This window comes from Chiloscyllium plagiosum, chromosome 18 (assembly GCF_004010195.1).
Source record: "Chiloscyllium plagiosum isolate BGI_BamShark_2017 chromosome 18, ASM401019v2, whole genome shotgun sequence".
NCBI classification, from domain to species: Eukaryota; Metazoa; Chordata; class Chondrichthyes; order Orectolobiformes; family Hemiscylliidae; genus Chiloscyllium; species Chiloscyllium plagiosum.
Window position 1 is genome coordinate 15,208,765 of NC_057727.1, and position 18,233 is coordinate 15,226,997.

The 18,233-nt window shown below is 43.7% G+C and overlaps 1 protein-coding gene across 1 annotated transcript in view; it reads right to left on the minus strand.

The window, feature by feature from the left end:
• LOC122558870 overlaps positions 1 to 16,716 on the minus strand; it is a 57,688-nt gene extending 40,972 nt beyond the window's left edge. Inside the window, exon 1 of the mRNA XM_043707750.1 lies at positions 16,686 to 16,716. Within this exon, the coding sequence (XP_043563685.1) occupies positions 16,686 to 16,695 (10 nt within the window). The 5' untranslated portion in view covers positions 16,696 to 16,716. The remainder of the gene's footprint in view (positions 1 to 16,685) is intronic.
• Positions 16,717 to 18,233: the final 1,517 nt, after the last annotated feature.

Consider the following 18,233-nt stretch of genomic DNA (forward strand, 5'->3'; position numbering starts at 1 on the left):
TGAAAGTGGAGTCAAAGGTAGACACGGCAGTGAAAAAGCTTTTGGCACACTGGCCTTCAGCACTGAGTATAGAAGTTGGGAAGTTATCTTGCAGATGTACAAGGCGTTGGTGAGGCCACACTTGGAGTATTGTGTTCAGTTTTGGTCACCTTGCTATAGGAAGTTATCAAACTGGGAAGTGTGCAGAAAAAATTTACAAGGATGTTGCCAAGACTCAATGGTCTGAGTTACAGGGAGACGTTGGACAAGCTAAGGCTTTTTTTTCTTTAGAGCGTAGGAAACTGAGGGGGGACTTATAGAAGTGTATAAGATCATGACAGACATGGATGGGGTGAATGCACTCAATCTTTTTCCCAGGGTTGGGAAGTCAAGGACTAGATGGCATCAGTTTAAGGTTAGAGAGGAAAGAATGAGTGAACCTGAAGGGCAGATTTTATACACAGAGTGTGGTACTCATATGGAATGAGGTGCCAAAAGAAGTGGTTGAGACTGGTATATTTACAACATTTAAAAGGCTTTTGGACAAATAAATGAAGGATATGGGCCAAGTTCAGGGAAATGAGGTTAGCATGGTTGGACATTTCGATCAGCATGGACTAGTTTGGGCCAAAAGGCCTGTCTCCGTGCTGTAGGACTCTGACTAAATGTTACTTGTCACTTGTCAGCCCAAGTCTGAATATTGCCCAGATCTTGCTGCATTTGAATATCAACTGCTTCAGTATCTAAGGAAGCACAAACGATGCTCAACATTGTGAAATCATCAAACATCCCCACTTCTGACTTTATGACAGTTGGAAGGTAACTAATTAAGCAGCTGAATGGTTGGGCTTAGGGCATTACCCTGAGGAACTCCTGAAGCTGAGATGACTGACCTCCAATAACCTAGTGCAAGGTGCTATATAAATCCAAGTTATTTCTAAAATCCTAGTTTACCTGAGTTTCTTACATTAACCTCACTTCTGTTCCTACTATATAACAGACAGTATTCTCATTTAATGCATTTGATGTAGACGCAATAAAAAGGTAAGCATTATGGTCCTGAACAGTCAACACACAAAGGGCAAAACCAATTTCTGCCCCACCACAAGCACCATTCTGATTCTCACCAATCTGTTTTATTACATTGGTGTTGAATCTTTCTAGGGTTTCCTTCTTTAGAAAGAGAAGACAACACAATTACAGAACTCTACAGTTGTTTTTCATCAACCAGGGCTCAGTGGTTAGCACTGCTGCCTCACAGCACCAGGGTCCCAGGTTCAATTCCAGCCTCGGGCGACTCTCTCTTTCTGGAGTTTGCATATTCTCCCCGTGTCTGTGTGGATTTCCTCCTGCAGGCCAGGTGAATTGGCCATGCTAAACTGCTAATAGTAGTAGGTGCATTCTTATAGGGAAATGGGTCTGGGTGGGTTACTCTACGGAGGGTCGGTGTGGACTGGTTGGGCCGAAGGGCCTGTTTCCACACTGTAGGGAATCTAAATAAAAAAAAAACCTGTTCAGATGTATTATAACAAACCTCTGGACCAGGTAAGACTTGAACCAGGGCCTTCAGGCCCAGAGATCAGGACACTACCATTGCAACAAGCAGCCTTACAAAAGTTTACGTACAGAGGTATGTTTAAAAAGGTGGCATTCACAAATGGTTATTGTTACATTATTTAGAGGTAAATATCCTTAATGATACCCAGTATTCCTCTCAACCCCACTCACTCAGCAGCCATGGGATTTATTGTTGCCACCTCCCACACAAAATAAACTATAACATTGTTATTTACCAGGTTAAATATCAGGTTTCCTTTATACTTGACAGGACTTTTTAAGCCTGTGCATGATCAATAAACAGCATTAACATTGTGAGAAGGCAAAGCAAAATTAAGAAAGAAAATCTGATCTGAATCCTGAGGTTATAGCCTCAAGGAAACGAGAGATGCAAATATGTTTTTCCGCTAGCATACACAGGTTGCGTATATGCAATGTCATTATAGTTCTGACTGTTCCAGGCACTATTTTCAGGCTCCCCCATGTTTACATGCCAAAAAAAAAACAAATAATGCATTCACTCGCATCTCAACAGCAAAATTCAAACTAGCACTAGGTGGAAGGATGGCAGGAAAGCTCGCAGCTCTAGAAGCAACACCGCTACACCATGAGCCCCGATTGTCTGAAACTCAAACTCAGCAATACCCCTATCCAACCAGCAATACAAGCAACAGGACAGAATCGTAATCAGTGATTGAAGATGCAGTTCCTCACTGATTCTCTCGCACTCATATACAGGGGCAGCATTTTTCTGTCTGGTCACCCTCATTCTGGGTGTGGATTTGAACACATTTGTCACATTGAGCATAGGAACTTTGTCATTCCCTGTTATTGAAAGAAAACAGGTGAAAGAAAACAGGTGCACCACCACATGCTGCCCTTGAAGCGGCTGTGAAGATTGAAACGGTCACACATCTCCTTGAGGAACATGCCTTTGGAAACGAAGCCTGGAGAAAGATGCAGTGGTTGTTGTCAAGATTTAACCCAGGCATTTCCGTGCTCTACGGTCTGTTCGCTGGTACGCACACCGAGACAAACATCAGCTCCACCGAGAGGACCATCAACTCGGTGAAAGATGCTCTTTGGTCTGCCTGAAATCTGTTGGTCTTCCAGCGTTAATCCCAAACTAGTGTTGCAGACTGGCACATTCCAAGCTCAAGGACTATGTGCTGAGGGAGGCACTAAAGCTTGGGGCAGCTGTCACCAAGGCACGGTGGGGAAAGACCACTGTCTGAGGTCTTGCTGAAATGAAATGGAGGTCTGTTCAGTTGTTGGACCCTCCTGGTGCCTCAAATGCATGTAAGTATAATCTGGTTCATGGTAGGAGTGCCCTTGGTTTGTTTGGATGGAGTCAAACTCTAATGATTGTTTGCTTTCTTCATATGCTACCATACAGAATCGAACTGTGTTTATGACTGTACAAAGATTTTTTTTAAGAATAAAGTACATTTTTTGAAATTAAAAGAAAGAGGGGCAAAGCGATCAAGACTTGCACTTAAATTGCTGACTTGTCTGCTGCCTCCACTATCACACTGAGTTCTTTAGCAATTTCTGTTTTAGTTTCAGATTTTCAATGACTGAAGTTATTGTTTTAGTTTGTATTCCTCAGTTTGGTACGATGCTTTAAGAGTGTCAAAGGTAACTTTTTTCACTACTCACACAGATGTGTATGACTTAAAGAAATGCTCATATTATCGATGAAGCAAGTTTAGTACGTGAAACACAGAAAAAGCCTTGGCTCCATTTATCCATTGACTATATTTAAGGAGAGGCTAGTTTTTAAAAAAATCATCCTGACTTGCAACTATACTGCCGCTCCTTTACTGGCACTGAGTCAAAAACCTGGATCTCCCTTCATAATAACACTGTGGGTGTTAAATAAAGTCGCAGGTAGGTAAGATAGTGAAGAAGGCATTTGGTATGCTTTCCTTTATTGGTCAGAGTATTGAGTACAGGAGTTGGGTGGTCATGTTGCGGCTGTACAGGACATTGGTTAAGCCACTGTTGGAATATTGCATGCAATTCTGGTCTCCTTCCTATCAGAAAGATGTTGTGAAACTTTACAGGGTTCAGAAAAGATTTACAAGGATGTTGCCAGGGTTGGAGGATTTGAGCTCTAGGGGTGGTTGAATAGGCTAGGGCTGTTTTCCCTGCAGCATCGGAGGCTGAGGGGTGACCTTATAGAAGTTTATATAATCATGAGCGGCATGGATAGCAGTCGGGGAGTCCAGAACTAGAGGGCACAGGTTTAGGGTGAGAGGGGAAAGATATAAAAGACACCTAAGGGGCAACCTTTTCACTCAGAGGGTGGTACATGTATGGAATGAGCTGCCAGAGGAAGTGGTGGTGGCAAGTACAATTGCAACATTTAAGAGGAATCTAGATGGGTATATGAATAGAAAGGGTTTGGAGGGTTTGAAATTCTCAGATTTCCAATATCCACGATAGATTTTCATGTTTCTGTTCTATAGTTTGCAGGCTACATGCACCCTTACTGTTCTGTGAAAAATAAAGCCTACATGTCCTCAAACTCATCAATATATCTGTCATGATGTCCATAGTTAAAAATCACACAATACCAAGTTATAGTCAAACAAGTTTATTTGGAAGCACTAGCTTTCAGAGCGCTGCTCCTTCATCAGGTGGTTGTGGAGTATAGGATCATAGGACTCAGAATTTATAGCAAAAGTTTATTGTGTGATGTAACTGAAGCTATAAATTAAAAAAAGACCTAGATTGTTTTTCAATGTATAATTTCAGTTACATCACACTATAAACCTTTGCTATAAATTCTGTGTCCTACGGTCTTCTACTCCACAACCACCTGATGAAGGAGCGGCACTCCGAAAGCTAGTGCTTTCGGTCCATATTGAGAGGTTAGTGACCATTAATTTTCTCTTTCCCTGGCTCTCACTTTTCCTTTCATCCTTTGCCTGTTTGAGTAACACTTGCCCTTTACTTCCTCATTTGAGTCTTTGTAAAATTGTATTTCTCTTACATGCTCCAGTTATTTTCACTCTCTTGCTTTGTTCTTAACTTCTTTCCTATTTATTCACTTGTCTCTGTCTTGTCCTAGCTGTTGTGCTTCAGTAATCTTTTCAGGAAAAGTGTGTGGTTTTCTCCTTCTCACTTGTCTTCTTCTTGTCATCTCTTTTTTTTTTATCTCCTCATCGTTTTTGTATGTGCGTGTCCCTTTTTGTCCATCTTCCTTTTTCCTCTGGTTTTGCAAAGTGTGTGTGCACTCATTTGTAAGTACAGTCAGTTCTGCTATAACGTGGCAGTTCCGTTCTCATGCAATCCTGTGTTATAAGAGAATTGCCTAATAGCAGCATCATGTATACTAATCAGGCTGGAATCACATTACAATCAAGACACACTTGCAAAGTTTGCGCTTTGGAAACAGTGTCCCCAATTCGTCAATTGCGTTATGGCGAATTCACGTTAATGAAATGCACATTATAGCAGAACAACCTGAATTTGTCTGTTTCCATACCTTTTCCTCCTCTTGTCTATTTACAGTAGGGGGTGGCACGGTGGTTAGCAATACTGCCTCACAGCACTAGGGTTCCAGGTTTGATTCCAGCCTCGAGTGATTGTCTCTGTGGAGTTTGCACATTCTCCCCGTGTCTGCGTGGGTTTCCTCTGGGTGCTCCAGTTTCCTCCCACAGCCCAAAGATGTGCAGGTGAGGTGAATTGCTAAATTGCCCGTAGTGTTAGGCACATTAGTCAGAGGGAAATGGGTCTGGGTGGGTTACTCTTTGGAGGGTCGGTGTGGACTTGTTGGGCCGAAGGGCCTGTTTCCATACTGTAGGGAATCTAATTTCTCCCTTAAACTGTCTTTTTCCCTCACAATGTTAGGCTGGAATAGCAGTTCTTCCTGTTGCTGGTAGAATTGGTACAGGTGGAAAGGCAATCCTCTGTTAATTACGTCATTACAAAACCTGATTTTCCAGAGAAAGCGAACTGGTGCAAATAATACATTAATGCAAAGCTGCAACCAGCTCTATTCATCCACAACCTTTCAAAAACAAGTGGATCCAATTTAAATAAACTCACAGCAGCAATAAAGAAACTCAATTATTCAGACAAAGGCAAGGACTGATCAGCAACAGTGGTATGCAATGTAGAATAGAATGGATTATTGTGTACTTGTTTTATTTAACTAGGGAGAAAGAAGGGGAAAGGAATTTAGAGAGACACAATGCACATATAGACAAGAAAAGACATAGAGGCAGAGGTAGAAACTAAGTCAGAAATAATTCAAAGAGGCAAAAACAATGACTGCAGATGCTGGAAAGAAGGTGATAGGTCAGGGAGGAGAGGGTGGAGTGGATAGTGGAAAAGGAGATAGGCAGGTAGGACAAGTCCGGACAAGTCATGGGGACAGTGCTGAGCTGGAAGTTTGGAACTAGGGTGAGGTGGGGGAAGGGGAAATGAGAATTAATTCAAAGCCAATAGGAAAAAAAAGCATGATATAAAATGAGACACATACATACAAAGAAATTAAAGGGAGATGGTCAGAGATTTTATAAAAAGACAGGGAGTGGAAAGCTAATAGGAATAAATAGAACAGCATACTGTGGAAGCATTCAGAATTAAAGGGCTACTCTAGTGAAGCCAGAGTAAACGACCTTTGAAGCTGAACAGAAAAATGAAAGAAGGATTAATAAATGGATTTTAAATATCTCTATGTTTGTTACCACCTAGTCTTTAAAATTACCACTATATGTCACTGTCAAGTTGATTGATAATTTGTGTGGTCTCATACCATGGGCCATTCAAGCAACTACAGCATCACAGGGGATGCAGGAGCCTTGTGGTATTACTGCTAGACTATTATTCCAGAAAACTCAGCTGATGCTCTAGCGACCAGACTTTGAATTGTGGAATTTGAATTCAATTTGAAACAAAATCCGAAATTAAGAATTTAATGATGACTATCAAACCACTGCCAGTTGCTGGAAAAGCCCATCTGATTCACTAATGCCCTTTAAGGGAAGAAATCTGCCATTCTCACCTACTTTGGCTTACACATGACTCCAGACCTACAGCATTGTGGTTACCCTCAAATGCCCTGTGAATGGCCTAGCAAGCCACTCAGTTGTATTTATCGCTATGGAGTCTCAACAAAGAAATGAAACCAGACGGACCACCTGATTTTAACTGGACACAGGAAATGACAACAGCAAGAACAGCCCTGTTGGACCTGAAAAGTCCTCCTTCCTAACAGCTGGGGGCTAGTGTCAAAATTTGGAGAGTTGTCAAGCAACAATCTGACCCAGACGTACTCATAGAATTATACCTTACAGCCAATGTCCCAGACACCACCATCGCCATCCCTGGATATGTCCTGTCTCATTGGCATCTCTGCTAGTAGTATAATGGTATAGACTCAGGAGGGAGTTGCCCTGGGAGTCCTGAACCTCATGAAGTCTCATGGCATCAGGTTAAACATGGGTAAAGAAAGCTGCAGATACAATCCTCCCTCAGGTAATGAATCAGAACATCTCTGTGTCGAACAATAATTGGAGGAAGCACTGAGGGCGGAAAGGGCACAAAATATATCCTTGATAGGGGTCTTCAATGTCCATCAAGAGTGGTGTGGCAGCTACACGATTGATTGAGTTGGTTGGATCCTTAAGGACGCAGCTGCTAGACTGGGTCTGCAGGAATCAACATACTTGACCCCATCCTTACCAATTGGCCAGCTGCAGATGCATCTGGCCATGATAGTATCAGTAAGAGTGACCACTACATAGTCTTCATACGGACAAAGTCCCACCTTCACATTGAGAATACCATCCATCGTGTACTGTGGCACTATCACTGTGCTAAATTGGACAGACTTTGAACACGACTACCAAGTCAAAACTGGGCATCCATGAGGTACTGTGGGCCATCAACTTCAGCAGAAGTGTACACCAGCACAATCTACAACCTCATGATCTGGCAAATCCCCACTCTACCATTACCATCAAGCTAGGAAATTAGCCCTAGCAATTGTAGGAGGGCACACCAGGAGCGGCACTGAAAACTGAATTGTAGAGCTAAGCTTCCCAGAACCAACAGATCAAATCTATGCTCTGCAGTCCTATCACATCCAGTCATGAATGGTGGTAGCAATTAAACAACTCACTGGAGGAGGGCTCCACAAATCAGTGCAAATGTTAAGGCAGAAGCATTCACAACGATCTTCAATCAGAAGTACCAGGTGGATGATCCATCTGGGTGTCCTCCAGTAGTTCATAACATCATAGATTCCAGGATTTGGCAAACTCAATTCACTCCAGATGATATCAACAAATGGTGGAAGCAATGGATAGTGCAAAGGCTATGGCCCTGACAACATTCAGGCATTAGAATAGAAGACTTTTCTGCACTCAGAGCCACTGACATTTACCTAACAATGTAGAAAATTGACCAGGTATATCCTGTCCACAAAAAAAACAGGACAAATCCAACTTGGCCAACTACTGCTCCAGTAAAATGATGGACTGTGTCATCAACAGTGTTATCAAGCAGCACCTGCTCAGCAATAACCAGCTCAGTGACACCCAGTTTGGATTCTGCCAGGGTCACTCAGCTTCTGATCTCATTACAGCCTTGCTTCAAACATAGACTTCTAGAGGTAAGGTGAAAGTGACAGTCCTTGACATCAAGGTTGCATTTGACCATTTGTGGCATCAAGGAGCCTGAGCAAAACTGGAATCAATGGAAATCAGAGGCAAACACGCTGCTGGTTGGAGTTATACCTGGCACAAAGGAAGATGGTAGTGGTTATTGGACGCCAGTCATCTCAGTTCCAGGATACCTCTGCAAGTGTTTCCCAGAGAAGTATCCTGGGCCCAACCATCTTCAGCTGCTTCATCAAAAACCTTCCCTCCATCATAAGGTCAGAAGTGGGGATACTTGATAATGATTGCATTATATTCAGCACCATTTGTGACTCCTCAGATACTGAAGCAGACCATGTTCAAATGAAACAGGATCTGGACAACATTCAGGCTTCAGCTGACAAATGACAATTAATATTAGCACGGCACAAATACCACGCAATGACCATCACCAATAAGTGACATTCTAACCATCTTCTCCCTTGGCATTGACCAGTGTTACCATCACTGAATCCTCCATAATCTATATACTAGGTGTTACTTTGACCAGAAACTCAACTGGACTCACATAAACACAGAGCAGATCAGAGGCCAGGAATCCTGTAATGAGTATCTCACCTCTTGACTACCCAAAGCCTGTCCACCATATACAAGGCACAAGTCAGGATTGTGATGGAATACTTTCCACTTGCCTGGATGGGTGCAGCTCCAACAACACTCAAAAAGCTCGACACCATCCAGGACAAAACAGCATGTTTCATTGCTATCATATCCACAATTGTTCATTCCCTTCACCACCAATGCAGTAGCAGCAATGTACAAAATGCATTTCAGAAATACACCAAAGATTTCACACCAGAAATACACAGCACTTTCGAAACCCATAACCACTTCCATCTAGAAGGCCAAGGATAGCAGTTACATGGGAACACCATCACCTTCAAGTTTCCCTCCAAGCCACTCATCATCCTGACTTGGAATTTTATTACTGTTTCTTCACTGTTGCTGGATCGAAACCTTGGAATGCCCTCCCTGAGGGCATTGTGGGGCAATCTACAGGATGTTACCTGAAGCAGTTTGAGAAGCCAGCTCACCACATTCTCAAGGGCAACTAGGAACAGGCTATAAAATGCTGGTCAGCTCGCAACTCCTATGTCCCCTGAGAGAATAAAAATAAATTATGGCATGGCACTTTCCAACAGCACTAAACTGAGAACTGGTGTGGTCAAGGCTTCTATCTTTTGTCCAGATCAAAAAATAGTGATAGTTGGAGTAGAGACAGAGGAGTTTGACAGCTTAGACACTCTGTACAATGAAAATGAGGGTTTGTTTCAGATGTGTGGTTGCAATGTAAGCTTACAACAAATTGACTAGTCATCTGGCAGAGAGGTAGCCAGCAAGAACAGGCTAACATTGTTATAATAAGGCAAATTAGTACCTGAATGGGTTTTTGATTTCACAAAATAAGCTCTGCCTTTCAGCATACAAAGAACTTTTCTTGGAAGTTATTTTGGGAGATGTTAATTTATTTTCCACGTGTTCTTCAAAAGTTGGGTAGTGTGACCTAACTAGAGCTCAGGTTATACTTTTCTTAAGTTGAACCTGATGTCTCACATGAGACAACATGTAGCTTAGATGCAATTTAACTAGAAGCAAAATGTCAGCAGGTCTCTCAGCATCTGTGCAGAGAAATCAGAGTTAAATCCAGTGACCCTTTCTCAGGACTGATGGTTGCTCAGAAAATGTTGATCTTTATGCAGAAGATAGGGTGGGGCAAGAGGGTAAGGAGTATATGATAGGTGGAGCTAGAACCCAAAGAGAGAGGAGAGCAGTTGGACAGGTAAAGGAGTGGATAACAGTTAGTCTAGGACAATGAATAGCTATTAGTAGGGACTGTCAGTGGCTGCTCCTTGGATGCTGCCTGAACTGCTGTGCTCTTCCAGCACCACTAATCCAGTGGCTAACAATGAGTTGTGTGTAATAGCAGATTATGTGATAACAATGTCTGGAAAATGGGGTTTAGGTAAAGACATGGGAGTAGCTCAAGCCCTAAAGTTGTTGAACTTAATATTGAGCTCAGGAGGCTGTAGGTTTCCCAAGGGGAAAATGAGGTGTTGTTCTTCAGCAAGAACAACAAAGGAGTGCTGCAGCGAGCCTGAGACAGAGATGTTGGCCAGGGAACAGGGTGGTGTCTTAAAGTGGCAGGCAACTGGAAGCTAAGGGTCTTTCTTCTTTGAGCAGAATGTAGGTGTTCTGCGAAGTGATCGCCCAGTCTATGCTTTGTTTCCCCAATGTAGAGGAGACCACATTGTGAGCAGCAAATGCAGTTGACTAGGTTGAGTGAAAAGAGGTAAAAACAATGACTGCAGATGCTGGAAACCAGATTCTGGATCAGTGGTGCTGGAAGAGCACAGCAATTCAGGCAGCATCCGACGAGGTTGAGTGAAATGGAGGTAAAGCGCTGCTTTATCTAAAGGATGTGCTTAGGCCCTTGCATACTGAGGAGGGAGGAAGTAAGCGATTAAGTGTTACACCTCCTGCAGTTGCAGGGAAAGGTGCCATTGGGCTGTGGGGTGCGTTGGGAGTGGACCAGGGTGTCCCAGAGGAAATGATCCTTGTGGAAGGTGGACAAGGGAGGGGAGGAGTGTATGATAGGTGGAGCTAGAACTTTTGGAGCATTGTACTGAAAGCTTGTGGTTTCAAATAAACCTGTTGGACTATAACCTGGTGTCGTGTGACTTCTGACTTTGTCCACCCCTGTCCAACACCACTCCTCCACATCATGACCATCCTTATAGGGGAAGGATGTGTAAAGAGATGGCACATCCATGGTAAAGAGGAGGTGGCTGGAGCCGGGAAACTGGAAACTCTGAAACTCACGTAAAGTGTCAGAGGAATCACTGTGTAGTGGAAACAGATGGGACCCTGGGACAAGATAATTGATGCGAGGTCGAAGATGTATTCTGTGGGGCAGAAGCAGGCAGAAACAGAGGGTCTGCTGGGACAGTCCTGTTTATGGATTCTTAAACCGGAAATGCATTAATCTTACACAATTCAATAAGGCAGTGACTGCAATAATCCACCTCAGCGGTGAAGGGGATGGAGAGTTTGGACGGTCGTCAGCGGTGGAGGGGTGGAGAGTTCGGACGGTGGTCAGCGGTGAAGGGGATGGAAAGTTCAGACAATGGTCAGCAATGAAGTGGATGGAGAGTTCTGATGGTGGTCAGCGGTGAAGGGGATGGAGAGTTCGGACAATGGTCAGCGTGAAGGGGATGGAGAGTTTGGACAATGGTCAGTGTGAAGGGGATGGAGAGTTCGGACAATGGTCAGCGGTGAAGGGGATGGAGAGTTCAGACAATGGTCAGCAGTGAAGAGGATGGAGAGTTCGGACAATTGTCATCGGTGGAGGGGTGGAGAGTCCAGATGGTGGTCAGCGGTGAAGGAGATGGAAAGTCCAGACGGTGGTCAGCGGTGAAGGGGATGGAGAGTTCGGACAGTGGTCAGCGGTGAAGGCGATGGAAAGTCCAGACGGTGGTCAGCGGTGAAGGGGATGGAGAGTCCAGACGGTGGTCAGCGGTGAAGGGGATGGAAAGTCCAGACGGTGGTCAGTGGTGAAGGGGATGGAAAGTCCAGACGGTGGTCAGCGGTGAAGGGGGTGGAGAGTCTGGATGGTGATCAGCGGTGAAGGGTTTGGAGAGTCCAGATGTTGGTCAGCGGTGCAGAGGATGGAGAGTTCGGACAGTGGTCAGCGGTGAAGGGGATGGAGAGTACAGACGGTGGTCAGCGGTGAAGGGGTTGGAGAGTCCGGACAGTGGTCAGCTGTGCAGGGATAGTGAGCCCTCTCGGGAAGAACAGCCGGTGTGGAGCGACTTCAGGCCAATGGCTAAGGAAGGACTGTAATGTTGAACTTCTAATTTATTTCTTTATTTTTGGATTTTGTATGTAAGGTTTTGTACCTAGTTAGTTTTGTGCCTATGATGGTGCTGGGAATGGTGACTTTGTACACTTTTAACAGTACTCCTATATCCCTATACTTGCGTACATGTGACAATAAAACCTTATTCTAATTCGATTCATAAAGTCATAAAGATGGACAGCATGGAAAGAGACCCTTCGATCCAACTCCTCGATGCCAACCAGATATCCTAAATTAATCTCGTCCCATTTGGCAGCACTTGGCCCATATCTCACTAAACCCTTCCTATTCATGTGCCCATCCAGACGCCTTTTAAATGTTGTAATTGTACCAGCCTGCTCCGCTTCCCCTGGCAGCTCATTCCATACATGCACCATCCTCAGTATGAAAAGGTTGCCCCTTAGGTCCCTTTTAAATCTTTCCCCTCTCACCCTAAGCTTGTGTCCTCTAATTCTGGACTCTACCACCCCAGGGAAAGAACCTTGTCTACTTACATGATCCATGCCCCTCATGATTTTATAAACCTCTATAAGGTCACCCCTCAGCCTCCAATGCTCCAGGGAAAACAGCCCCAAACTACTCAACCTCTCCCTATAGATCAAATCCTATAACCCTGGTAGCATCCTTGTAAATCTGAACCCTTTCAAGTTTCACAACATCCTTCCGATAGGAAGGAAACCAGAATTGCACACAATATTCCAAAAGTGGCCTAACCAATGATATGTACGGCCACGATATGACCTCCTAACTCCTGTACTCAATACTCTGACCAATAAAGGAAAGCATACCAAACGCCGTCTTCAATATCCTACTTACCTGCAACTTTACTTTCAAGGAACTATGAACCTGCACTCCAAGGTCTCTTTGTTCAGCAACATTCCCCAGGACCTTACCATTAAGTGTATAAGTCCTGCCCTAATTTCCTTTCCAAAATGCAGCACCTCACATTAACCTAAATTAAACTCCATCTGTAACTCCACAGCCCATTGGCCCATTGAATCAAGATCCCATTTTATTCTGAGATAATTTTCTTTGCTGGCCACGACACCTCCAATTTCTAGGTCTAGTTTCTGCTACATTCCAGTAGATGACAAGTCCAAACTCTCTGCCATATTCGTCACTTTCTTTGGAAGATATTATTTCAACAGATTGCCCTTTAGAATTGCTTCGCCTCCAGATATCATCAAACTGACTATGTCAAGCATTCTACAAGAATTGGAGGGTGTTAGATGCCATATAGATGGTACTGCTAAGACAGCTCCTTCCAAACTTATGACCACTGCCATTTGGAAGGACAAGAGCAGAACACACATGGAAACACCACCACCTGCAATTTCCCTCCTGACTTGGAAATGTCACGATTCCTTTATTGGGCCCAAATCCTCCCTAACTGTGTTGTGGGTATAACTACACCAAAACAATTCAGTAGTACAAGGAGGCAGCTCACCACCACCTTCTCAAGGGATGGGCAATAAATACTGGCTCAACTGTCAAAGTCTACTGAATGAATAACAAATATTTCGAGCCATGTAGAAATGATGGAAATTCATAACCCAACAGTACATACAATAATCAGGAAAAGGTTGCAGATAGCAAGGCCCCCAATCAATGGGAAATGTGAATTCCCTAAAGACTCTATCCAATTACTGGGAGATATTGTTGACAAAAATGGACAAAAACACAGACAGTGAAAGAATTTCCCACTCCAAATTCAGACTTCTAGGAATCGTAAATCAGTTATGAAAATGTTTATGCTATTTGACAAACACAACCAAAACCTTGAGACATTTACTCATAAACGGTCAAAACTAGTGTTGGGATTCACATTAAAAAGAGAAGGTTCATAAAATGCTGACTTTCTCCAATATCTTGGCCCTTTACCATCCTGACTACTTTTGCTGCAGATATCTCAACCACAGTTATTCTCCTAGCATTTATTATAAGATGCTATGAAAACCATGATGTTATGCTTCCCAAACATTATCTGATACAGAAAATCAAAATGCAAATGACTGAAAAGGAAGCACTTGGGCCCATGAGAGATTACATACTGGGTCTCATAAGTTCTTATAAAAACCAATTGTAAATCAATGGTTCTAAAATTGATGAAAAATAACTTGCAAAAATGTCTTTATGAATACACCAGTTTTGTTTTCATGTCATGAGAATTGCATATATGACCAAAATGTGTCAAGAAAATTGCAGGCATTATCAAGTATTCTCTCCAGAATGACTGTTGGGAATCTTACATCAGGAAAACTCAAACAGCAAGAATATCATGGCCAACAACACAACCTAAGCTTAAACTGCTCAGAGACAAGCAGAAAAAGCATGCTGAATGTCTTGAAAAATGTGTTGCTGGAAAAGCGCAGCAGGTCAGGCAGCATCCAAGGAGCAGGAGAATCGACGTTCCTGAAGAAGGGCTTATGCCCGAAACGTCGATTCTCCTGCTCCTTGCTCCTTGGATGCTGCCTGACCTGCTGCGTTTTTCCTGCAATACATTTTTCAGCTCTGATCTCCAGCATCTGCAGTCCTCACTTTCTCCATGCTGAATGTCTTGCCATACATCAGAACTGTACAGTCTATCCAGAAAAGAAACTCAGTGCCTTAATTATAAAAATCTATTTCTAACACAGACAACATTTCACTATTGACTTATTGGTTTTTAGTGACAGACTCATTATCCCTTCCTCGCTATGAAACAATGTCCTTGACAAGATACTTCAAGGACACCAAATATAGCGCTAGACTTTGAGCTTCCATATGATGGCCAGCTCACTAAGCAGGTAGAAGGTTTCATAACGGATTCGCAATCATATATCATTCTTAGCCACAAAGCGAATATGCCATTGGTAGCCACCAGAGAATGTTCACTCGGTTAGTCCCAAGTAAGAGAGATTTTCTTCTGAGGAGAGCGTGAAAAGGTTGGGCTTATTACTCAAGAATGAGAGGAGATGGTATTGAAACATACAGGTTTCTCTGGGGACTTGACAGGGTAGATGTGGAGAGGTTGTTCCCCTTTGTGGGATAGTCTAGGACTGGAGGGCGTATTCTCAGAGTAAGGAGTTGCACCTTCAAGACAGATTTGGTCAGAATTCTTTCACCCAGAGTGTGGTGAATCTGTGGAATTCTTTAACTCAGAAGACTCTCAAGGCTGGGTCATTAAATATGTTTAAGGCTGAGATAGATAACTCCCTGAATAAGTCAGTGAATGAAGGGTTATGGGGAAAAGGCAGAAGAATGGAATTGAGGATTATCAGATCTCACTAAATGGCAGAATGGACTCAATAGACTGAATGGCCCACTTATGCTCTGACATATGGCAGAGTGGCTCAGTGGTGAGTAATTCTGTCTTGCAACACCAGAATCCTGGGTTCGATTTTACCCTTGGCCCTCCCCATGGGTTTCCTCTCGTTTCCTCCCACAGTTCAAAGATGTGCACATTAGGTGGATTGGCAATGCTAAACTGTCCATTGTATTCAGGGGTGTGCAGTCAAAGTGGATTATGCAGGGATAGGGTAGGGGATGGGTCTGTGTGGCTCAATGGGCAGAATGGTTTGCTTCTGCACTATAGTGATTCTGTGTCTTACGGCCTTACAAAGAAAATAATTCAGGGTCTGGATTAGAGTGGTGCTGGAAAAGCACAGCAGATCAGGCAGCATCCGAGGAGCAAATAATTCATACAATCCTTCCCACTAGTCTAAGGGAACACATGGAGAGTGATCAACTTATGTTTGAAGGCTGCCCTTACCTAATAATAGGTAAAAACAATGACTGCAGATGCTGGAAACCAGATTCTGGATTAGTGATGCTGGAAGAGCACAGCAGTTCAGGCAGCATCCAAGGAGCAGTACCCTCGGATGCTGCCTGAACTGCTGTGCTCTTCCAGCACCACTAATCCAGAATCCCGTACCTAATAATAGTTAACTATTACTCCCAATGGACTGAAGTAAAGAAATTGTACTCCAGTACAATAGCCCCAGTTGTCAAAGCACTACACAAAATATTTGTTATTCATAGAAACCTGGATGTGGTTCAGTCTGATAATGGACCACAATTTGCCAACAAGACATTTGAGAACTTTGTGATCCATTCAGAGTTCCAACATGTCATTAATTCACCAAGGTATCCTCCCAAACAGTGGAAGAAAGGAAACACAGAGTACAAACATTCAAAACCCTCGCACAAAAGAATACAGACTTCTCAAGTCTTACTAAACTACTACCCCACTCCCAGACGGCCTCCTACTTTAAGGACTGTAATTTCCCCTCCCACATGATCCACAATCCCTTCAGGCACCTTTCCTCCACTTCCCGCAACTCCATCTTTGAACCCCAGCTCTCCAATCGCAACAAGGATATAACCCCCCTGATCCTCACCTTTCCACCCCACCAATCTCCTGATACAACGCATCATCCTCCGTCATTTCCATCACCTACAATCAGACACCAACACCAGAAACATATTTCCCTCCACAATCCTATCAGCATTCCGCAGAGACCATTCCCTCCATGACTCCCTCGGGTGCACAGTCCCCCCACCAACTCACCCTCTACTCCCAGCACCTTCCCTTACAACTGCAAGAGGTATAAAACCTGTGCCCACACATCCCCACTCACCTCCATCCATGGCCCCAAAAGATCCTTCCACATCTTGCAGAGATTTTCTTGCACATCCAAACACCTCATCCACTGTGCCCGCTAATCTTGATGTGGTCTTCTCTGCATTGGGTAGACAGGACGCCAACTTGCAGAACGTTTCAAAGAACATCTTCAGGCCACACACACCTGTGGCTGATCACTTCAATTCCCCCTCCCACTCCGTCAAGAACATGCAAGTCCTGGGCCTCCTCCACCGCCAGATCCTAGTCACTCAACGCCTGGAGAAAGAATGCCTCATCTTCCAGCTTTGGACCCTCCAACGACATGGTACCAACACTAATTTCACCAGTTTCCTCAACTCTCCTCCCCCCACCTTATCCCAGATCCAACCATTCAACAAGGCTCTGCCCTCTTAAATTGTCCTACCTGTCTATCTTCCTTCCCATCTATCCACTCAACCTTCTAATCTGACCTATCACCATCACCCTCACTTCATGACCTGTCCTACCTGCCAATCTTCCTTCCCACCTATCCGTTCCACTCTCCTCTCAGACCTATCACCTTTATCCCCATCTCCATCCACCTATTGCACTCTTTACTACCTTCTCCCCAGCCCCACCCCCCTGCCATTTATCTCTCCACTCCGGAGGCTCCCAGCCTCATTCCTGATGAAGGGCTCCTGCCCAAAACAGCGATTTTCCTGTTCCTTTGATGTTGCCTGACCTGCTGTGCTTTTCCAGCACCACTCTAATCTTGACACTGATCTCTAGCATCTGCAGTCCTTACTTTCGCCTTATGCCTGAAATATCGACTCTCCTGCTTCTCGAATGCTGCCTGACCAGCTATGCTTTTCCAGCACCACGTTTTTTGACTTTGATCTCGAGCATCTGCAGTCCTCACTTTCTACAACTCCACTGCAGTCCAGTGTAATTTATCAATGGAGCTATTAATGGGGAGAAATCTAAAAGCCTTAGCTTTATATCAGCTGTAAAAGAAATTTCAGTTCTCTGTCATCCAAAAGTAATCGACTCCACGTATAAGTCTCATGGATTAAGAATAAACACATATTGGAAAGAACAAAACAATACTACCAACTATAATAGATGGCTTTACTCGAAAAACTTGGCAGGGTTGGAATAAAGTTAAATAGCATAGATCAAAGACCTCAACATAGTAGTGTAGTTATGCAGTACATATCAATTCAAAAATGGTGGTAGTGCATTAGCACATTAGAAGGAATGATGCACTGGAATCAAACCTTGTCTCAGGAGAGCATCATGACTCATCACCATCGTAATGGGATGAACTCAATGATTACTGCCAAGGGCCAGATCAATTCCAAGAGGAGATCCACAGTCAAGTCCACTGTCCTCAAATTATAGATACACACTTAATTGCAGTCCAACGCATAACTTGATCAGGATAGGTAGACAAGCCTCCAATTGAATGATCCTATACATTTGAGGACTCGAGGGATTTGGGATAGTAATGAACCTGCTTAATTAAGCGACTGTATGAAGTATTGAATGACCGGAAAAAGATCTTAGGTCGGGGGTGGTTGTGGTG